Source organism: Adelges cooleyi, unplaced genomic scaffold (assembly GCF_023614345.1).
Source record: "Adelges cooleyi isolate 19-005CV unplaced genomic scaffold, UGA_ACOO_1.1 ACOO_flye_CR_arks_rails_tigmint_CR_PRNA_651, whole genome shotgun sequence".
NCBI lineage: Eukaryota > Metazoa > Arthropoda > Insecta > Hemiptera > Adelgidae > Adelges > Adelges cooleyi.
The window spans coordinates 325,781-351,130 of NW_026096352.1; the positions used below are offsets into that span (position 1 = coordinate 325,781).

Sequence of the window (25,350 nt, forward strand, 5' to 3'; positions counted from 1 at the left end):
GTCCGGCTATCTGCGTTAATTATTCGTTTATAGTTGACTAGTTGACTGCCATAGTCTCTTATGTTTTATTATCAATGTAAAACAGTTTGAATAATAACACTTTTTAATATGACACCATAATCAAATTTAATATAAATACATTTAGTATAATTAGTAGTAACTCATTAAGTAGATATTATCATTGATTATAAATACTATAATTATTGTATTAGTATTTATTATCAATAAATGAGATAAATGGACGAACAAAATGATAAATACCAAACTGCGGAGATCTCTGCATATTATTCGATAAAAAAAATCTAAACATTAACTTTATTCTTTATTATAATTATTTTACACGAGTGAAGAGGAAAAATATCACATTTATACTCACTTACAAATAACAATCAACTCCTAATAATGTTTTTAACTCTACCTTTTTATAACACATAATTTTTTTTTTTTTTTTTAACTTAAAAATAGTACTTTTTACACGATTAGTAAAGTAAAATTTAAATTAAATTAATATTTAACCTTAAATGTATAACAATTTTATCGACAAATTTTTTTTTCATTAGCCAACTGTACATTATTTAAATTCTAAAATAGATAATTTAAATTAAAGTGTTTTAAGGTATAATGTAAAATCGTATTTTATTTAATGACTTATAAAATTGTGCAGTAAAATATTTGAAAAAAAAAATAATCAAAATATTGGAATATTGTTGTAACGTAGTAAATTCAGACAAGTTTTTTTTTTGTTAATTTAATTAACTGGTACAATTAATGCTGTACCCGTGGTTAAAAATGATGGTTGATCATTCGATCAACTGTCTTAAAATATAATTTAATAAATAATTTTAAAAAGTTCCCACCTTGCATAATACACATTAGTTATTTATGTTATTTTATTTTAAATCTTATATACCTATAATAAATATGTAGATAGATATGTAATATAATAAAATATAATTTATATTGTCCAATGGTATTAGTCAATATTTTAGAATATAACTTAATACATTTGACATTCTAATTTTTTAATTAAAATAAAATGAAAATAAAATAACTTTATGTCATAACAATATATTTCTCTTATCGTCTTATCAAGTCAAAATTGAGTATTGTAGATGGATAAAAAAAAATTCTTTAAGCATAATAGTGTTATATTTGATATACGTAAACAATATACTATTTGGTTCAATAAAGAAATAAAAGTAGGTAAATAAGTTAAATATTGTTGTTTATTAAATAAATATACAATAGATTAAAAAAAGAGGAATTTAGGGTACTATTTATTAGGATAACAAAAATAACCTATATTTCCAACTATTTTCATTGATTAATGAATATTACATATAGTTAAAAATATTACAAATGTATTAGGTACAACGTTATAAAATATTATGTTGTTGACATTAAATTTTACATACTTTATTTTTATTAAAAAAACATTGAACATAGAAAAATACTATTACTTAAAGTCTATAAAAAAAATCACATTCTACATACTTTTTAACAATTGATTTGTTTTTTATATGATTTTGATAATACAAGTTAAGCTTGTACACGCTATTTTTCACCATTGTAGGTTTTATGTATAGATTCAAAAAAATGGTTTTTTTTTTATAATAGTTTAAAATAATTGTATGTTCCTAGTTAACTTACCATTAAGAATTTTATCATTTTTGAGTAAACAAATCAAACTTCTTTATGTTTTACCCTCTTCACCGCACGTCTATCACTTCTAATGCTAATAACTCTAATAACACTAATTGTTGGAACTAAGCTTGCAATATGTTAGTGTTTTGTAAGTAATATTATCTATCTATAAAACATAATTATTTATAGGGGTTACCATTTGAAAATCATAAGTTAGTGTCAAGTTTTCGAGGAAGGGGGTGGGAGATACAAAAGGCGTTTCGCATCTTCTACTAAGTCTCTCCTGTCATTCGCGTCCTCTACTGCTGCTTTTTTATCAATTATTTTTAGATCATTTAGATCTTGACACGGTCCATCCAACGCTGTAGCGGTCTTCCTAGTGGTCTTTTTCCAGATGGATTATTGATTAAAACGTACTTTGCCCATCCATACATGTCCAGTCCATTCTAGTCTTTTGGATAGTAGGAAAATTTGAATGTTTGGTCTGTTGAGTAGGTTTCCAATGTCTGTATTTTCAAAGTATTCAAACAGCAGGCAGGCCATGTGATGAGGCATATTAAGGAGATGGAGAAGATGATCTGGAGCTCCGAAATTTTGATTCGTAAACTAAATATTTAATTTAAAACATTTTTATTTTCCGTATGTGTTACTACTAATTTGTTTGAACTAACAGCTTGACCGTTTACGGATCCATCTGGGCGTTGTCGTTAGTGGTTAATGCTCCAATAATGGACACTACACAATGAATAAGATTAGCTAACTACATAATGACAACACGGACAGATGCGAAACGATCAAACTGTTTTTCTTTTTATTCTATCTTTAAAACAAACAATAATCGTGGACCGGCCAATATACTCTGTGGACTCGTGCATTTCAGACGACAGTGACAATTTTTTTTATCGCTATTGCATAATCACCGTATGAATGAATGAAGCATGCACATACTGTACATATATTATATTATTATGCATATGCGGGCTTGTGCAAACAAGTTACGAAATCTCGAAATACAAACCGATCAGCCGCTTGCCTGATAACTGCAACAACATAGGTACACAGGTACGGTCTACATATTATTACTAGTAGGTACTACTGTTTGTATGCAAACTTAATCTAGCTGCGTTGGAAATAATTATAAATTACAAAATACAACAATGCCTATAACGTTTATATTATACCTATGCACCGGATTTCGGACTCAGATAGCGCGAACGTGCGTCCTCGATACCACGTCGAACGAGTAAAATCGTATTATAAAAAAACAGCATATATTAAATAATAAATCCATATATACTAATACAATGCCTACTAACTTGTTGCCTGTATTATCGTATTAACTCCACGTGCGAAGTACAAGTCACATTATTGTTATACAAATATACACACGGAGCTGGCGATGATAACCCAATTCGAAAAGAAAAAAAACACATCTGTCGGTTACGGTAATGATATTTATATGTATTATATATTGTATACATACATACAGTAATATTGTACGTGCCTTGCTGTGTCTCATCGAAACGGTGTTTTTTTTAAACACCCATTCCTCAGTCTTGTATCTTTATATAAAAGCTTTTTTAACCGTCAAAACCAGCACGTTTAAAAAAAAAAAGTCCAGAGGTCGCAATAAGTAAAATATTATCAAGTGAAGTAAATGAAAAGACCACCTGCAGTGTGACCGGAACGACGAAATTGCTTTCTCCGGAATTGATATTTTTTAAATTTGTTTCGCTACAGCAACCACCATGTGATGCAAAACATATTACAATATTATCACATTATCGTATCGATAAGGATTACAAAACGGTGCAGGGTTAACGACTTTGAAAACAAAAAACAGTATTTTTATTTTCATTTAAAGTGGTCACACTGTCGTTCGCCTCCTCTATTACTTTGTTGATGCGCAAAGGACATTAATAATGATGCTATAGATATTTTACTTTTTAAAAAATCAAGTAAGTACGGTAATTGAAATGAAAAAATAAATACCCTTAAAAACACATTCAGACGGACAAAAGGGTTTGTTCATATTTCGGTTGCACTTTATCGCGGACGGTGTTGTAACTAGGATTTGTTTTCAATTTGGCGGAAATCACGTGTAAGCGAATTGTTGGGTAAGTGTTTAATCATCATAAAAAACAAAAAAAATATGGGAAAATTGAGAGAGGTCATAGACCGGATAGGCCAGAGGTTCTTAAAGTGCACACGTCGGTGCTCGGCCGACGGCTTCGAGCGGATGGACACTGTTTACCAAACAAATATTTTTCGAACAATAGTTATTTTATATATTATGTATGTACACTTTTGTTTAATCATATACACAAGTCAACAGCGATCCCTATCTGACCATTGCACTGTGGTCATTTACCTTGGCAATCAACCTCAGTATATTATAATACTCCAGCTCAATGCCAGACCAGCCAAAGTTTTTTTGGTCATTTCAGAATCCTTTTTCAGATCTAGTCTAACCTAACCCTAATTTCCCTCCCTCGATAGCTGGCTGCGCTGTTATGTCAATATTCAATACAATAGGACCAGATACACATAACACACAATAGCCACTAATGAAACTGTACTTAAGCCGCGCGTTGTATTGTGTATTAAATGAGCGTGTGATTAATTACATTATTGCATTAATGACCAAATCATTGTGATGTTTGTGTAATACATGCTGATGCATGGATTAGTTGTTATTAGGCGGTTAATTCAACACTATACCGTCCATTAGTGATCGCCATTAAATCGATTTAAACGTTTCGTTAAAAACTAGGCAGAAAAAAAATTTTTTTTTAAAAAAAAATCTAGTTTACATTATGTTGAAACATCATAAAAAAACAGCTATTGGTTTGATTATTTCTTCGATACAATCCCGCATCTTAATTATTGACTTCAGTCCAGTAAGAAAATATGTCCAATTTTTTACGTTTTCCAGGTAGGTCAAAATAAAAATGTTTGTAAGTAACCGTCTGATTTCACCGTTTTATGTAAGAATGTCATTTACTAGTAATTGCACTGACATGACGCCTTCAATCAAGTCCAATCGTCTTAGTTTTGGTCTTTCTTGCTTCATTAACTTTCATTGCCAGCCTTGCTGTCCCTCTCTCGTCTCTCCTCACGACATGTCTAAACCACCTAAGTCTCTAATTATCTTCACTACAGTCAACGCATCACCTAAGTTTGCATTGTTTCTAATTGATCCATCCTGGTTACCTTACACATCAACATAAATATCTCCAAAACATTCGAGTTTTTTTTCTCTCAAGAAATTCATCATATAATGCCCATTTTGGATTCTGTTTACAGAAAATGCTTGAGAGTAGGTACTGTGTTTTCTTCAAAAATCACGTAACCACTTCAATAAACCCACCCGTCTTATTTTTCGCTCTTGACAGAACTGCATTAGTGTTTGCCAAATAAATCAGTTGTCTAGGGTCCTTTTCAGTATGGCCATATAGATAAAGATATGAGAAATTACAAAAGCGTTTATATATTTTGTATGCATAAAAGCAAGTAAAGTAACAGCGAAGGGTCGAGCGGGTTATCAACTGATGAAGCGTTGGCAATTACTATCAGGCCTCTTATCTCTTGTCCAGAGAAAAAAAAACACAAAAATAGTGTTTCCTATCATAGAGCTTAATTGAACGTTTGACTGAATGACCCGAATAAACTTTAAGGCCGATTTAACATTTTTTTCAAAATGGCCGTCACTTTTTTGTTTACGTTGAAAGTGGCCTTACTGCTTTCGTCTATTCTGTGTTAGTACAGTGTGGCCACTTAGAAAAAACAAAACTTTATTTTTAGCTAGTTATGAAAATAGACGCCTCGTGTGTTAAATCTGTTGGTTAACCTAACACATCTAATGTCTATCTAATATATTTGGATGCATCGAACGTGCTCCGTTATGTCATTTACACAATATCGGTTTTATTACAATCGTATCGAATTTATATTTTTTTTAAATGTTAAATAATTACACAATACGCATAGAACATGTATAAAGTATATACAGGTAGATACCACAGATATAAATTCTCGGATACAGAATAGGTACAATATAATAGCATTATTATTATTTTATATAATAGTACACCTATCACATAAGATCTGGGAGCAGGCGTAACGTTCAATTAGCCGTTCTGTCACAGGATCGTGTAATATTATAATAGTAATATATATTTATAATAAAAGTGCACTTTATAAAAGCCATATGTCACACAACAGGAGATAAACATAGAAATGCGTTATAATTTTTTTTTTGGGGGGGTTTTGACATTTTATGCTTTTGCTTTGGCACACACATCCGGAAATATCGACAGTTTTTATCATAACGAAAATGTCTGATGATTTATCTAATAAGATAAGAGAGTACGCAAGCTGTTGTAAAGGGATGGGGATGGGTATGGGGAATTATAAATGTTGTAGATAAAAACTTTTTCTATGTTTTGGTGGAAACCAATTTTCGGATAAGGAACAATATGGCATAAAGAAAAGGCATATTTTTACTTATTCAAATGTATGTATCTTAAAATTAAAATCGAATTCCAACAAAGCATAATATAGTTAGCAAGTTCTCGTCTTTCAAACAATTTTTACCCAAAACGCATCAGTATTGACACTGGTCGCCAAGTCCGGTATGGTGGTGGCACGTTGCGCTTGCCAATATATTAGAGGTACTTTATATTGCACAAAGAAACCAAAAAAAAAAAAACAGTTACAATAATTATTAATTCAGACAGCGTCGTCGTCGCGTCGTCGTTTCGAGTAGGTAGAATAAAAAAAAAAAATATATATATATATAGTTATATATTTTCAAAAAAAAAAAACCACGACGACCGGTAAAAAAAAAAAGTAAGTACTATACGGGCCACAAGAATATTGTGACCATCGATTTTTCTATTCCCCCCCCCTGCTCCGTTTTCAAAGCAGATGAGAGGGACGGGGTGGGCAAAAGGGATTCCACGTTATCTCCACCTCCCCCGCCGAACCCTTGCACAAAGCATCGATTTTACACAGATATATTGTACAGATAAACCTTTCCAGAAAAGTGGCGTATAATATTGTAGTGGGTACCTATACACACAAGTGCACACGCTTGGCCGCTGCCCCTTTGTAGCCATCGCACCAACCCGTACACGCCGGCATTTAATAGGGTAGCCATATTGGTTTGTAAGTGTGATTATGAAATCAATATTATGATACGCCTGATAAACGATAATATTATTATTATTACCTACTATATACCTATTATATCATCGTACGGTATTGTTGTATCTGCGCGTTTTGTGCCGGCCCGACAGGTCTTTGTGTACCCATGTAGTACCTAGTATTTTTTTTTTTTTTTGTTAACCATCCAACAATGTCAAAATGACCTTTCTAATAAAAAAAAACATAATATGCAATGCGCTGGTGTCAATATCAATCTGGTTGTGCTGTGTTCATGGAGTTAGCTGAAAAAAAAAACCTTATACCTACATACCCGTACAAAAAGTAACGGTTAGGTTAGTATATGCGTTTTTCTGTGTGACTTGCCGAGCGTGATACGCATCGCCCACCTACGGCTCTAGCCGGTCAGTAACACCTAGCACTTAAGAAACTACATAATAATTATTATACCAATAGGTAGACCCGAATTTTCAAAAAAAATAAATAAAATAATAAAATAAAAATAAAAACCCAGACTGGTTTGGCCGGCAGCCACCTGCGTGATCACGGCCAGAACCGCCGCCGCCGCGGGTCCAATTAGCGTTTGTTTCGCTGCTAATGGAATCGCATTTTTCGTTGTTTTCCGTGTGCAGTGTGTGTAAAATTACTGTACGGTTTTGAAAACGTGTGCGGCATAATAACATAAATATTACAATCATAGCACTTACTACTTATTAACCACCATTCCTAGTTCAAACCGTATTGCATTGCGCTCCGCCGACGATACGGTTTGCCGGTTCCATTGTTTCACAGGCGTAGGTCAAAAAACAACAATATATCGTGCAGCGGTTCCCAGCAGAGTGTCCTCCTCAAAACGAGATCCTTAACACCACAATGATGTTGAATAAAATTAAAAAAAATAAATAAATACATTTTCCTTTATTCAAACGTTAGCGCAATGGGGGAAATATGGGAAATTATTGTTTCCGAACTTGGCATCACTGCTGATTTTATTGATTGTATATATATTTTGGTTTGTCAACGACGCGTTTGTGCCGGTGGTAGATTTTTTGGGTGTTTTCTCTGTTCCGAAAATTGTAGATAGTCGCCATTAAAAAAGGCCGGTTATAGTTTTGGAATACCTAAACCGACATAGCCAAACATAACTGCTTTTCCTTGGGCAAATAGTAATTTCTCCAGACCAAGTGTTGTTATCTATAGTATAGTGCGTCCTTCTCGATTGCACATTCCCGTCACGTTCTATACGTTAAGTATTGCAATAAGCGGTCTCTTTCCAATCGGTTTGTGTTCCATCTCAACGAGCCCAGCCCGTTGTAGTATTTTTCACGTTAGACGGTACACAATGCCTATACCTATGGCCAGCACATTGTCTATTGGTACAGACGGCCATGAGCTGCGAAGCTGACGAATCGTTCTACAAATATAATATATATAATTCCTATAAGAACCTTCCTCGACCCCCAGAATCGTGACGGCTACTACAATATATTATGCTGTGGTATAGGAGAACGTGTAAAATTGGATTAAGTATTTTTTCATTTTTTGCAACCTAGAGTCGAGACGTCATAGCTCCTATCACGCTCGACCGAACTGTAGCCTATTGAATTCGTTATTGTATAATTGAATCCGGTCATGCTGCTATATACTGTAAATAACATGCACCGATAGTATCTATTATTATAATACCTGTGCAGTATAGTATAATAATATGCACACACTCCCAGCTGTTCTACTCCCTGCAGGCACCTACGGTCGCTCTGCGAGTGTGCATATTATATAAATGCATTTGATTACACTTGATATATAAAAAAAATGTTAACAAAGATTTCTCTATGAGCATCTCGGCTAACGGTTTTCTTTTCACTAGTCGTCAATAGACAATAACAATGTTGACCAGTCTCGGTCGTGGTGCATTCACAATACCAAATGTTGCTGTCAAGCAATGTCCGAAATATAATTTGATGTTTTATTGTATACCTACCAGTCGCAGAGATTCTTCGACCAAGATATTCGTCTTCTCCGCACACTTCTTTTGACATTTTATGTCTACTTTGGCACACAACCGGAAAAATCGATATTTCTGATGATTTATCTGATAAGATAAGAGTGATAAGAGAGATAAGAGTGATAAGAGATTAGAGATAAAATGTCTCGTACGCAAGCTGTTGTAAAAGGAAGGGGATTTATTAAATTGTTTCTTACTGCCTTCGGTCTTTCTTTGTATTATAAGCTGAAGTATATTTTAGTGTCGTTGATTATTTCTCATGATATCCGAACTTGTATTGTTGTTAAAAGTTCAAAGTTTCAATATTTTCCCTACATGTTAACTATAGTTAGTGTCCAGGTTTGGACTCCCCATACAGTAACACGTAGAACGCATAACATTTGAAAAGTCTAATTTCTGTACAAAAATACAGATGGTGTTTTCCCTATCTCCATTTCAACATTTTCTAGAGCTATCAAAAGAAAATGATTTATCCCATTCAATACAACGGACGGGGGGAAATGTCTTTTGTGTTATCTTCGTAAGTATGGGTTCGATTTTATTGGCTGTTGCACTGAATTGTAAATAATATTTCCATGAAAAAACAATTTTTGATGAAAACGGGTTTATCTGGTTGTTATAATTGCTGGATTGTACGTTTTCCAATCTTTGCCGCCATCAGTCAAACAAAACATAATAAGAGGTCGGCTGCAAAACGGGAGCGACTAAAATATGTCCTTGAGTTATATTTTTTTCTACTTTTTATTTTTTTTATAAGATTTGGTTGCTCGTTGATAAAATACCACCAAAGTTGTTCGATTAAAAAAACAAGACGCCTAGGCTCTGAGCATTATTCGACAATAATTATTTACACAAAGCTACAAAAGTGTCAGTTGGGAACTTTGAAAATGTTTAGATATGTCAATCTTAATAGATACCCTACTGTGTACAGAGCTGAATTGTCTGTTTATTTGTATTTAAACCCGCAAGAATAATTAAGTCCACACCGTTTCGATCCTTCCTCAATAAACATAATCATAAAACTGTCTATTAAGTCTTGAGACAAGGTACACCAGGGACACTCCTAGTATAATTTAACATAATACATATATTAGTTTCCAGAAACCACGCTCGCATCTTGCTCGAGTGACCGAAAGAGTAATAAGTAACTTGTAGCGCATGGAGAGGGCAATATAGGTGTCGGTATATAAATTATTATACATGAAGATACTTTGCCAAAAAATTAAAAGCACTTATCATATCGTTGGAAAATAACAAAAATAAATAAATAATTTTACATGTACCCACATCTTCAGTATTTCCTTCCCCTCCAATCTCCACCCATCACCTATCAAAAGATTCTCTTAGAGTCTAATTTCAGCTGATTTTCTTATCTACCATCTCCTCCTATAGCGTCACACGTGTCGTGACGTGACGCAAATTTTGAGGCCACCGGGATAAGCATAGACCACCAGGCCCTATCCGCCGCCCCTGCTGTCTTCCAACGTCCACGGCCCGCCCCCCCGGTCTTCTCTTGGTTTTGGGAGTCCAAGAGCGGGCGAAATTATGTGCCGTACCGTGTCCGTTTCGCGTGTATTACATTATTCAACGGCAAAAACCATTTACCGTCATTATCATTGTTCAACGATAAAATAATAATACAATATAATAATATCACGGTGCCAGCCGGCCAGCGATTATTCGGCCTACAGATACGAGATAATGATACATTATGCGGCAATACAGGAAGTCTGACAAGTCGTGGACAACGCTGGCCTTTAAACGATAATAATATGATTATCGTACCGTGGTTATCGACACTGCGGGTACCTCGCGTACGCCGCACACGGCCGCGCGGCGGGCTAGGCCCGTGGTATGCGTGCACGCATATTAATATTTTAGTGCGGTAGACGTATGGCATAATATTATCACGGCAATAGGTATGTAGTATGCGTGGTATAGCGTTTCGCCAGCGGCAGACCTAGAACGCACTGTTGTCCTCCCGCCGCCCTTCCAGCGCGCCAGCTAGCCGCCGCACGCACGCACACACGCAGAATATTATTGTAAACCTCGTGGCGACGGCAAAGAAGTATTAAAAAAAAAAAAATAAATAAATAATAATATATTATGCGTGTGTGTGTGTGTGGAAACCAAACGCACAACGAAAATATAATAATAACGGGTACGAAAACCAAAAAAAAAAAACGGCCAAGAGAAGATACCCGTGTGCTATTATGACGCGTTAGAGCGACGGAGACGGAGCGAACGGGTTATGATGATGGGCGGGGGCGGGGGGAGTGGGTAGGACGGACGCACAAAAAAAAACCTTCGCGCTCAGCTTGGCAAGCGTTCCGGGGCCCGCGTGCGCACTTCGATTTCTTGCGGCTGTGGCCTTCGACGACCACGACCGCCCGCCCCCCGCCCGCCGCCTCATAAGGTCGAACGCAGTGTTGCACCTTGTACGGGCGCTGCAACACCGTGCACACGCGCGCGCGCGCGCGCGCCGCACCGACGAAAAACCGAGAGTGGCCGCGGCGGCGGTCGATACCGTCGTCGTCGCGCAGGAAAAAAAGACAAAAAAAATTCCATCCCACACTGGCGGGGCGCGCGGATGGCGAAGGGGGGGGGAGGCGAGGGGGGTTACACGGGCAACCGCCGCCGTCGAACGCAATCTCGTGCGCGCGTCGTCGGCGGCCCTCCGCTCGCGGCCGCAGCACCGCGGCCAATGCGCCGGCGCGGCCGGGCCTAGTGCCGTTTTTGGCCGATGCAAAAACGTCAGCGCGCCAAACTTCGCGACTCATCGGTTTCGCCTACTGCATTATGCCATTTTCGCCTTCCGGTCCGCCGCCGCCCGCCCGCAGCTACCCGTGGGCCGTGCCAAACGCAAGTGCGTGTGCGTGTGTGTGTGTGTGTGTGTGTGCGATAGTGTGTATGCGCGCCGAGCGAGTGCGTTTTTTTTTTTCATCCATCCGTAATAATATTCCGCCATCCGCACGGCACGCCGCGATATTTCCCCCCCAGGTGCAGGATTGCAATTTTTTTTTTCCCCATCGAAACGTTATGCGTCTTACGCTGCCGCCGTCGTCGTCGTCGTCGCCGCCGCCGCCGCCGCGTACACACTGTCGTCGTAAATAGTGTAATTAATAATTAACGATAAAATATATACATACACTATATATGTACACTTATTGCATAAAATATAATATAAACACAAATACTATATATTATATATATATTCATATATACCTATATTACGTATTATACACTATGCGGTCGTGGGATTTACGTTGAAAATCGCCAACTATTGTTTGTACGCGGGGAGAGAGACATTGTCCACCGTCGTCGTCGTCGCCGCCGCCGCCGCCAACGCAAGAGAGTAATAATTTTGCGGGGAGAGTTTCGCCAAGGTAACCCGATCGTGTGTGTGTGTGTGTGTGTGTGCAAGGAAGAGTGAACGAAAAATATTTTATTATTATTTTTTTTTTCTCATTTCAGTATTGTAAAATCGTCCATCGCACGGTGTCCGCCGCCGTCGTGCACGCGCGCAAAAAAACAGTCGGCCGCCGTTTACCGTGTGTGTGTGTTAATAAATAAAAAAATACCGACGGTTATTATAAAATTATTATCATTATCATTATTATTAGTATAGGTATACGTTATTGTGTAACCCGAAGGAATTTTTCTATCCAAATGCCCCAGCGTCGTCCACTACCGCCGCCGCGCCGCCGCCGTTGCAGTGATAATAGCAGACGCCGCTCGATTGCAATAATATTTTCTTAATCGCCGCTTTTCAGTTATTGCAATTATTATTACACGTGTTTTTAATTTATTAATCGACAGCGACCGTGTAATACGCGATTGTGATTACTATTACTATTACCTACCATCCTAGGTATAATATTATATTTTTTGTTTTTTTATTATCAAATTTTTTTTTCAATTTTTTTTCCTTTATCGCGTCCACCACCGTCGAGGAGGAGTTTACCGTGTTACTACATTAATTGCTCGTGCATAGGTATTATACCTACTTTTAAAAACGCCTAATCGAACAATAGTTATACCCATTATATATTATGTCAAATTATTAATGATCGACGTCCGTCGGCCGCCGCCGCCGCCGCCGCGGCCGCTGTCGTCGCTGCTGCTGCTGCTGCTGCACCATAGCGGATTTGTGGCGCGCTTGTGCTCGCCACTTGCTCAGCTGATGCCGTCGCTATCATTGCGCGTTTGATGGTGAGCTCGTCCGTTCGGCGACGGTGGTAATGGACTAGACTGGAAAAAAGCGCACCCCCTCTACACTGGCTCGCCCGCCGAGAAAGAAATTGGAAAATTTAAATTAAAAAAAAAAACCAAAAACCTCGTTCTCAATATTCTCATTTCGCGTTTCCAAATCGAATCGGATCGATAATAACATTAATTTTACGTTTTTTTTTAATTTAAAAAAACCCCCCGACGGGTTTAGCTACTTAAGATTAATAAGGTTTTTTTTTTTTACATTTTTTTTTTTTTTATGTGCGCAGACCAACAACGACAACTACATTCGGACACATTCGGCTCGTTGTCCGCCCGCGCGCCATGCACGTTTGACGGAACCGTTTGCGATACTGCAGCCATCTGAGCGGTAAGTCCATATATATCTACTTATTGTTTTGTAGTCTGTTACGTTCTCACCGTACCTATAATATACGTAATACCATTAATAGTTAATACACTCTTATTATTCTATTCTGTCGAGCGCGTTCTCTACGATCTATCGTTCGATTTTCGGTGTCTGATCTCAAAAAATACTCAATACACTAAACCGCAACTCGTGCGATACTGCGTCTTTCTAACTCTTAGCATCGCGTCTTCTTAACCTTTTTTTTTTTATCTTCTTCACTCAAGACTTAGTGTTGAATCGTATGTATCGGAAGTTATTGTTACACTATTGCCCGATACTTGAATAACACAGTACTTCAAAAGTTAAATGCACATCATAAACTAACAATACAATTGTGTAATCTTTATGTATATTATATTTTTTTTTTAATGTTAAATTTTCAGTTCAAAACTGAAATTTCGTTTGGCCAACTTATTTTTTCTTTAGTTTTACAATCCTATGTATAATATAAAAACATCCGTGTAGATATTATTAATTGTATTACGTACTCTCTATGATAACATTGTTAAAATAGATGTACGCTTTAGATAAAATCTCGAATTCAATTTATACAGTGCATTCGTAATTAGCTTAACGAGTCCACAGGGTTAAATAAGTCACAAAATTGCATTATTCAAACATTTTTCATTGTTTTCACTTTTGTGTACCTACTTAATATGTTTTATGACAATCAAATGACAAGTGTTGCTACCTATTCACTGTATACATTTATTTATCGTATAAATGCATTGACATTTAGGTCCTTGCTAATTTTGTTTAACTTGGGTTTGGTTCCATTATGATTTATACTATATCGAACGTATGATTTGAGTTATTTATATTGTCTAGAATTGTTAAGTAAATATTTAAAAAAATAAAACACATTCATATTGCTAATGACAATATTTACACTGCATTCGAATGTAAGTTTTATCGTCATACTGCCCTCTAACCTTGTAGAGAGCTATTGTTGATCTATTGTGTAGTATTTAATACAATTGTAGACATTTTATTTGCTATTTGTAACTATAATAAACTTAATAATAATAGTTGTTATGTTTAAATAACACAATTTTAAATGAAAAACACCATTCAAATGCTCGAGTTAGAAATATAATCACAATCTATTGTAGCCAAACAAAATAAGAAATCTGATAATAAGTGATAGACATATTTTGTTATTTTACATAATAAATTGAACGTTAAAATAAAAAGTTGATATTAACAACGAAAACATTACATTTGTTTAGATGTGAAATAGATGATTGTCACGATTGTTTTTATATATTATTTATATAGTTATTTTTAAGCAAACCCATGTTTTTTTATTAACCTATTCAAATGTTTTATTTGTAGTAGTTTTTGTTTGTATTAGAAAATGCACTCTAGAGAAATGTTTGTTTGCTATTCGAAAATGTTACATTTGTCTTGATAGCAGATAGTCTAATCTAGGCCAAATATTGATTTGATTATTACCGTCCGCATTGTATATTTAATAATAGGACTCTGTATAGTTGTTGCAATGCTATCATTGGTTGTTGTGTTTTCAATGTTCAAAATTCAAATAATGGCCTTACGATTTCCACATTCATTAACTTTGTTAAACTCAAAATAGATTTTTGCTTAGCGATGCACTTTAGAGTTGTATTATATAAATTAGTGTACTGTACCACCACTTACATATTCGTACCTGCAATACTAATATGAATATGTTGTGGGTAATTTGATATCCTATAGAAAATTAACATACGTTATTATTGTGACTATTAATCACATTATGAGTGTTAGAAGTTTTTAATTTATACATGGGCAATTGGCTAATAAATTTAACAAGTAAACTCTTAAGATTTAGGCACCTATTTGTTAATAAAAAAATACCTCGTTGAATTTCATGACATTGTACAGTTAAAAAAATGGTGGTATAGAGCTCGGTAAACCAATTTAATATTTTTTTAATATCTACTTGTTATGCAGTAGAAAATATTTCGTTATTAGATTTAATTTACAAATTATAACGCGGCGCTGCAGGAATTGAAATGATCCCTCTGTACTCTGTCCCAAATAAGAAAGGCTGAAAAAACGCATGACATATGATCCGTCTTGTGCATCCCCACGTTGCACTTCGCCTAGGTCTCCTTCCACGCCTTGGTGACCTGCAGACGGCTGTCGGACGACGGCGTCTTCAGTATTCACTAACAACCCGACGCGTAGAGGGGGTTTGACGGGGCTCTGGCAGTACTAGAAGCCTTAGTGGTAATGCGCAATATGCTGCCTTTCTTATTTGGGACAAGTATAGTATCAAGTGGGATGCCTTATAATAATTTGTATTACTGACCATTATATCCGTTAACGTTAATTCTGATTTAAGTTACAAAATACTGAACTAAAACTGTAAATTATATATAAATGACTGAACCGAATTTTGATTTTTGTTGAATAGCAGTTGTAGAAATGATTTCACAATTAGTAACAACCATATATATATATGTATAAAATCGGACTTGTAAGATATTTTGGTATGAATGTTTTATTTTATTATACAATATGGTCTTTTGCCCAATTTACAATTAATAAACTTAAATTACAGTGATATGGTACAAAGAACAAAAAAGAAAAAAATTGTTTATAATAGTTACAATAAGTAGGAAGGGTCTGGTGGCAGTGTATCAACGCACGGTCTCAGATTTGAATTTCCGTCACTGGCGGTTTGTTCAGCCAGGCAGGCAATTGTCCGATGGCCACCTGTACCTCTCTCTGGGGCCAACTTGTTTGGTAGCGTTAGGTTAGCAGCCTGCTATAAGACAAAAAATGCCAAATCTAAACCGCCAAATCCCGATCGGTGGGAATAATGGACGTTAAACGTAAGAGAGAGAGAGAGAGATGAAGGGTCTGACCCTATTAGCTAAATACATGCAGCGGCGTAACGGTATTTTATTTAAATGCCTTTTTTTAATTAAAATATCGTCACACTAGATGAACTGGTAAAAACACATCATTACTTAAATGTTGCACCTCGATCAACAAATGTATGTGGTAACGTTTTCTGTTTTTCACTGTGCATCAACAAATGCCTATCAAGGCATCGTATCATTGATTATAAGTACAATAGATCGCTCACTGGCATGTATTTTTTGCTGTGTGTAAATTGTTGCCGTTGTAGAGTTCTTTTTACTGTTTTTAGTTATGTTGGTACTGCGTCCTTCTTAGCTGTATTGCGCCTGTGCGTTGATTGTCAACGCTCACAGTATCTACCGCCATAATTTAGAACCAGAAACATTTTACCAGTCTGGTTAAAACTGATAGTGGATAGACGCCTTACATTATTGTCATTGGGAATAACAAGCCCTGGTCGTATCTCATTATTAAGGATTAAATTTTACAAAAAAAAAGTAGTTTTAATAAATTTTGATCGTGTTGCCATTTAGTTTCAGTACAGAGTATTGTTGATTTTGATAGTGAAAAATTACTCGACTTTATATAAAAAACAATGTATTCTTGGATGGTCAAACTTTTTTTGACAATTTAGTGAATAATAAGAAATCTGCTATATCTACATATATATATAAATATATATACCATAAGTGTGGCTTAAGTTTTTTCTAGCTTGTTTTTTGCTCGAAAACATTGACTCTTTGTAGAATAATCAGAATTGGGGCTACTAGATTGGGACTAAGGAAGTTTATATATATATACATACATATCGTCAGCCTAGTTAGCAATGGGCATAACTCCAAAATACCAAATTTCACACTTCAAGGAAAAACGTTTAAATTTATTCTATTTATTTCAATAACAATTGCTTATATAATATAATCATTATTACACCAGGCGACTCGCATTTTTTTTTCTTTCAAATAGTGTAATATACCGAAATTTTTTTTTTTTTGGAGAGTTAGGTATATAATAAAGATATATTTAAATAAACTCTTAACCACAAAAATTATAAATAAATAAACAAATTTAAATATATTAAATTATACAATGTATTAAACATTTTACAATGTATTAAATATTTAAATAAATTTTTAACCACAACAGACTGAAGACGCTTAGTTTGTTATGAGCGCTGATGGTGGTAACATATTGCTGCCAAAACTTAAACACGCTATAGAGTGATTTTTGTAGTTGAGGGTTTATTTAAATATTTCTTTATTTTATTTCTTAAAATAAACAATCCTTAGACAGCAGATCTCTTAATTAATATTTATAGTAGGATAGTAGTTAACATAATTATTAGTTTAGCTAATAATTATGTTTTGTCATCACTTAATTTATAATAATATTTTAAGTATGGTGACCATGTTAACATTCTAAAACTTTTATTTCAATAACTCTATAGATAATCGATACTTTGCTAATCCATTTTAAATTATATTGTTAAGTCTTCCATCATCTCCATTGTTTTAATATAAATATTTTTTATTTTTGAATATGAGTTCCAGACCAAGCAGACTATTGGAAAAATTATTATTAATAAAAAATCAATAAATGTTGGCAAAACTATGTATGTTATGATTTTGTTCTAAGAGTAACTTAACCAAAATTACATTGAATGTTTTGAAAATATTTAGGCAACACATAAAACTTTGAGTTTGGACATGTTGGCCTTATACAGATTCTACTGATGTATATCACTACTCCGTCGTACACTGTTCCTCTTGCTTCAGTGTAAAAGTACTGACAAAATTAAATTTTTGTATAAAACACCAACTCTCTAAAAATAACAGTACAGTCAAGTCTCAGTAACCCCAATGTTGTTTAACTTAGTTTTATTGGTATCTTAGACATTTTAAAACATAAAATTTACATTACAGTTTCGTAAACTTTGGAGACAGAAATCACAATAAAAATAAAAAGTTGACATTTTTATTAATATTATTTGGTTTAACTGAAAAAAAAAATTCTAAAAATCGCATAAGTGGTTGTTTGAAACAATTTACATAAATATGAGACCTTAGATTGTTATGTTATATTAATGTTTCCTTTTTATTTATGCACTAACTAGTCTCTGTAAAGTTATTAGTTTTCCGTGAAGTACTCGGGTACAGAGACATAACAAGAAAGTTGTTGTTTTCTAAATACGTTGTGTAGTTTATTATATTTCAATAATCTTACATTTGTGTTTGGAGAACATTTAATTTACAATAATTTTGCTGTTAACTAGTTTCTTTAAATGAGATGGGATTAGGCATTGTCTGTTTGACAGTGGTAATTAAATCTGATACCTCTGATACTAATAATGAGTAATCATAATTATTATGACGTCTTATACCACCCTGCACATTACTCTTTGACCGATTGTTATTAAATAGATATTATAAAAAAAAAAACTGGTTTTACAGTCGTGTCAAGTGTTGACAATCTTATATTGGTTGGTGTATGGTGCGACCAAATTTTCAAGATCTAATTTGATATTGTGTTATTCAATATGCTTACGGATTAGATGATCACTTCATCTGTAGGTATTTATTTCTCTGATTTTATTACATTCTATTGTTTTGGGTTTTCTAAAGGAAACAAACACACAAAACAATTTATACTTCAATTTCCAACACACCTCCCCCCCTCCCACCCTTTCATCAATTGTCTAGAGTTTTTGTGGGAAGATGTCAATTTGTCCGATTCAAAAACCCGATTCGCCTAATGTCCAGCTTGTAGATATTTATCTATTCACTTTGGCGTAAACATTAAATTAATATTTTTATTATTTTCAAAGAAAATACTGTTTAAGAACCACAATTGCCTACTTATGATTTTGTTCGTCCATATGAGTAGCAATGTTCATTTAAATAACCGCATGATGCATTTAGCCCGTAAGGCTCATCTTGTTACCCGAAAGAATAGTTTATTGATTTAATTTTCAATATACATTGCCAATGGAATTGTAACAAATACATAAATGCAATACAACAGCCTCGACATAAGGATTCAGTTAATGTACGACACAAATTGTATGGAACATTAAGAATTATTACTATAAATGCATAATATTAACTCATTAATTAATTTTATCAAAAGCATAGTCTTTTCTTAAATTAATTCCTACTTTAGAAGTTCAGATTATTTGTAACACCTCCTAATACAATTTTATTTATTTTTCAGGCTACTGTTATGAACGTTTAAATTGTGTTCTCTAAACAATCTGGAATGGACCCACAACAACAGTTTTGCCTCAAGTGGAACAGTTTCAGTAATAATCTAGTGACTGCATTTGACAGCCTTTTTAAATCAGAAAGTCTGACTGATGTTTCACTGTTTTGTGAAGGTACTTGATAAGAATAATAAATATTTAATAAATCTATAGGTACAATAATATGTTTCGTTAACAATCATTATTTTTTATTTTTTTACAGGCAAAACTTTCAAAGCTCACAAATTAATTTTAGCGGCATGTAGTAAACATTTTCAAGATATATTTGAAGCTACCCCGCTAGGAACGAGTCTAATAGTTATACTCGATGGAACGTCTTCTACTAACATGGAATCTTTACTTGAGTTCATGTATCGAGGAGAAGTACAGATTTCTCAAGAAAGGCTCTCTAGCTTTTTGAAAACCGCAGACCATTTACAGGTTAGTCGGTGGCCCGTTTGCTGCTCTATTACTTTTATGTATCCGATATTTACAATGTATTGTTGTAATGATAACATAACTGATACCTTATTAAAGCCCAATTGATAGTTTTAAACTATATATATTTTTTTATGTTTGTGTTATAATAGGTCAAAGGCTTGTCATTTGAATATGACAAATTGTCATTTACCAGTCAACAAGAACAATGTAACAGTGAAAACAAAACATCCATCGAGTCTCCTAAACAAAAACAAAATGGATCAGCAGAAGCTCAGCTGCAGTCAACCTCTACCTCATTTAGTCCCCTGCCGTATTTAAATACTAACTACCGTCAAACAAGCATGCATGGCGAGCAACATCCTCCGTCACCCGACCCGCAAAGAAATAAACGTGTAGCACATCATAACGGCCCGAACACTACTCCAGGCACAGATACCCTTGGTGTTAGAGAGTCTGTGTTAAGGGACGGCTCTAGACCACAAAGGGAACCGCCTATTGCTCTTACAAATTATCATCCAACAACCCATTTGGAAAATTCTCATCAACCTCAAACAAATAACTCTGGTCCTGTAGATGCTACTACTTCATCTCATCATTATCGTAACGTTACCAATAACTGTGGAGAAGGTAGTTCACTATTTTTTACTGTTCTGTCTATATTCGATTAACGAATAGTATATAGAGCTGTTATATAAAACATTGAATTTAACTTTTTTTTTAAATGAATTGTACATTTATTTAATATTATTGTTTTGTAGATCTGCGAATAAAACCGGAACCTGCACCCGCACCGAATATTATAGATTATCCTCAAATTACGGGAACGCAAAATGAATGGAAAACGGTCGATAACGGCACAACTCCACCATCTCCTTCGAGTCATTCGTGGAAAATAGATACGTCTCATAAAACGGCCGATGGTAAAATAATACAAATTTTTTTATAAAATATTTAGGCCTCAAAAACATCTCCTATAACCAACTTTCTGATCATAACTCGATAGCTGATTTTTTAAAACAATAAGTTTAAATAAGTTTTGTTGAGAACGATTGTGGGAGAAACAATTTATAAAACGATTGATGAAGAGAAAAGCTTAAAACACTAATGTATTCATTTGTATACTTCTGATAGGCGTATTAAAATTATGTTGGTACTGAGTTTAACAACAGATATTATATTTTTACAGGAAAAAAATTACAATGTCCTTACTGCGAACGTTTATACGGTTACGAGACAAATCTTAGAGCTCACATAAGACAGAGGCATCAAGGAATTCGCGTGCCATGTCCGTACTGTGCTCGTACGTTTACGCGGAACAATACGGTGAGGAGGCACATTGCCAGAGAACATAAAACGGAAGTAGCTGTAAAATCAAACCTGACTTTTCCACAAACCGCTGCAAACCATAACCAATAAATTTACCAAAACTACCTCTTTCCCAAAAACTTATAGTCCTCAAACCTTATCTACCTCTCGCTAGACTTGGATTATACTACCAGTTTAAATAATAATAAATATATATGTATAGTATAATAGTCTGGTACATAAGCAAACTGCAGACTAACTGCCCTTAAAGTACAAATGTAAACCATAAACACTTCTGCAACTATTAAGACTGATGAGGGCGGTGTTGGTTTTTCGGTGAAAATACATTTTTATGACGCCGCCCTCAATATGAAACTTACCTCAATGATTTATATAATATAACTCATAATATAGTAATGTATTTATTAATAGTATATGTGTATATATATATATATATATATATATATATATTTATGTATATGTATATTATTGACAAATAAGATTATAAATAAAAATGTTAATGTTGATTCTGTGGATTGCTTATGTGTCTGTAAGATATAATAATAATATGCTGTTAGTTAAGTCATAAAAAGCAGCTCTCTTGTCATATAAAAGATATAATAATATAAATTAAATTGATATAATATATATATATATATATTATACGTACTCATATGTATACATATAATTAACAATTGGCTATGAATGGTACATTTTAAAATTTATTTATTGTTGTTAATAATGATCATAATTGTTACTCGAACACTTTAGAAAATTCAAGCTCTCGTTAAACGGTTTACAATGAAACCAGATTATAGTTTTTTCGTTTGGTTTACATAAAAAATGTAATATAAACTCTCAAGCGTTCGACACAAGTGCAAAAATTGATATTGGCTTTAGTTTAAGTATAAATTCGTGTAAAAAATTTTTTAACAATAATAACAGAGTATTTCATTAATAATTATTCGTCGTCAATCACATTTCGATCGTCGAAAAGTAGATTTTTAAGTATGTAGTTTTAAATTTCCTCAATAAAATATTAATAGCCAAGTGTGTGTAAAAATAATTTTTTATTATCTTTTGACAATGTTGTTATAGTCGGATTAATATTTAAATGTAATTTTAATAATTAATATTTTCAAAACTTATAAAATCATTTTGTTGACGTTAATGTTGTTAGAATAATATTATTAGGGATGGTTTTAGTCAAAATAATTTTCAATTATCAAACAAAAACAAAATATATATATATATATATATGTACAAATATATATAAATGTATGTTATTCGTAGGATATTTGATACAAAGCTTGGAACAACCTACTTATAGCCGATAATGTTGTTTTATATTATGTTCTTAAACACCGGTATTATTCACAAACTTCTCATTTACATCGTAAAGCATGATGACGTACAATATTGTGATATGGTCGATGATGTAAACATTTTTTTTTTTTTTTTTTAGACAATGTACCTGATTTAAACTAAAAGTTTTATTATACTATACTATTATATTCGAGTATTTTTAAATTATGAAACACAAAAATGTACCATTCATTTCTCAAAAACTTATGCCGTTAATTTTTTTTTTGTAATACTAGTCATATAACCGCTCCACTAGTCGCAATATAATCGAAGCCCGAATTTGTTTTTATTGTGTTATCCAAACTTGCAAATAATCATATATAATAGTTATTTCTGTATAAATCTAACGTAACTACCTCGGATAAGGTGTTTTCTAATAGATTACAACTTTTTTTTATTATTATTACCTTTTGTCGTCTCGTACGTTTGTGTTACAAAAAAAAAAATTTAACTATAAACAATTTTGTTGATATTTTCAAAATTTTTGTTTTAATTGTAATGTACAAATTTTTAAAATTAAGTAAATCTTTATGATTATAAAATTAAAATAATAAAGTTGTATTTATTATATATATACACATACATATATAATAATAAAAGTATAAAATAAAAACGGGGCAATTAGTGGCCGTCTCTCAAGTCTTGAAATAACAAAAAACAAAAAAAAAAAATCACATCTCTTTTGCCTCTAATAGTTTTAATGTAACGATAGTACAAGTATTTTTTAATACCACATGTTATAGTTTTATTAGAATGTAAGATGTTTTATTATTATTTATTTTGTTATTTAAGCCGTTAAGAATTTTATTATGTGTTTTGCCTGTATACACTAGCCACTAAATATCTTAACACTACCTTCGCTATTTACTTATATTCATAAATTGCAGTCTAATCTGCAAGTTTTTAAAAGTGCACACAATTTCTCTTTTTCTATTTGTTTTTATTTTCGACACAGGTCAATTGAGTTTTTAATTAAAATTATTATCTAATACATTTGAAAAATAGGATTTGCCCTTTTCTCATTTGTTTTTGATGTTTTTATTTCATTTGTTATTTAAAAAAAAAAGTTTCTGATTGTTACAAGCATTTTATTATCTTATAAAATATGGTTTATTTTTATTATTATGTTTATTTTTATTTTACAAATCATCTTTTTTTTTATTTATTTATTTAGTGATAATCGAAACAAAATGATACCTTGCTTGGTACATAACTTAAAGTACAATATGTGGTGTCTTAAGTAAAGTTTTTAATAATAGTAAAGAAAATGTATAGATTATGTTGCTTGGGGAATTTTTTGCACTAAACTTTAAGTGCAGACAATCTGTATGTTTGTTCAGTATTCTGTTATAAGTTGTGACATTCCACATTTAGTAAACACTAAGTGTTTTTTTTTTAATTATTATAATATACATACTTTGTTGTTAGGTAAACATCACTATAAAAAAAAAAAAAATTATAAAGTAATATTTATAATGACGTATAGTACAAATTGACTACCTCCACTTTTAATAAGTTTTTAGAATAATTTAATAATTATGTAAATTATTAAGCTAATATTATCTAATTCATATCTGTTTAAGTGAGTTTTATTATTAATATGAATATTATTATAATTATAATATATTTTTTTTATTATTATTATTACTAGCAACATATTTTTGTCATTGTTTCCTAACCCATCTACCTCTGTTTATTATTATTATTTTTTTTTTTTTTAATATGATAATATATTATTTTACGAGGATTATATAGTACAAAATAGTGCAAAGAATTCCTTGATTAATTTTTTTTTTTTATTGTAAATAGTTAAAAGTAACTGTAATTAATATATAGTAATCAATGAATTGTGTTATATTAAATGTTGCTAAATTGTAGGTATTTTGTTAGTGTTTGAATTTATTCCATGTGTCACCGTTTTTAAGTAAATATTTAATCTAGTGTGTAAGTTTTGCTGTGATTATTCTGTTTATACCATTTGTATAGTTTCACCGAATCAGCCATTTATATTCTTCTTTTTTTTTTTTTTAGTGTATTTATTAATTTGTTGTTTATAATATAATCGCTTGCAAATCAATGTTGTAAAAAATTATAAACGCAAAAGAGACATATTATAGAAAAATGGTGAACATACGTTAACGGTACCTGTTGCTTAACTATAGTATTATGTGCAAGATAAAAAAAAAATGTACAAGACTTTTGTAAAGTATACCTATTTGGTATGAGTTACAAAAGAACTTGTTGTTGTTTAAGTACCAGGGTATGTTACGGTTTATAATTATTATGATTTTATTATTCTGAAAATTTCGTACGCATAATAAATGTATAATATAAAAATAATTAAACGCTGGATGGCTGATTTATATACAATTGATAAATTAATGAAATAAATACCAAACTTGATTTAATTACATTTTGTTTTTATTGTAAACTACATATTAATGTGTTGTTTTAAATATCCTCCTACTCGAACATTATTACTATTTATATATTATTGTTCCTGTTTGTGTAATATAATAATAATATGTGTCTCTGAGTTGTGTGTAAACTGTATGAAACTATTTGAATAATGAAGTTACTTTTCATTTTCTTTGTACTGAGTACACAAAGTGTTATTCAGATGCATTATTGAAACAGATGAAGTCCACGTTTTACTTGGGTAGTTTTTATTTTTAT

At 32.9% G+C, this 25,350-nt stretch overlaps 1 protein-coding gene across 3 annotated transcripts; it reads left to right on the forward strand.

The window, feature by feature from the left end:
- The first annotated feature begins 11,743 nt into the window (after positions 1–11,743).
- On the forward strand, positions 11,744–24,195 carry LOC126844576 (zinc finger protein chinmo). Of its 3 annotated transcripts, XM_050582865.1 has the most exons (8): positions 11,744–12,201; positions 12,290–12,401; positions 13,315–13,415; positions 19,536–19,698; positions 19,787–20,004; positions 20,154–20,631; positions 20,763–20,924; positions 21,191–24,195. In XM_050582865.1, exons 4-8 carry the CDS (start codon positions 19,581–19,583, stop codon positions 21,418–21,420), a joined length of 1,206 nt encoding a protein of 401 aa, XP_050438822.1. In that variant the 5' UTR covers positions 11,744–12,201; positions 12,290–12,401; positions 13,315–13,415; positions 19,536–19,580; the 3' UTR covers positions 21,421–24,195. The 3 variants fall into 3 exon arrangements, with proteins under 3 accessions (XP_050438822.1, XP_050438821.1, XP_050438823.1); XM_050582864.1 differs by lacking the exon at positions 12,290–12,401; XM_050582866.1 differs by lacking the exons at positions 11,744–12,201; positions 12,290–12,401 and adding an exon at positions 12,452–12,686.
- The last annotated feature ends 1,155 nt before the right edge of the window (positions 24,196–25,350 follow it).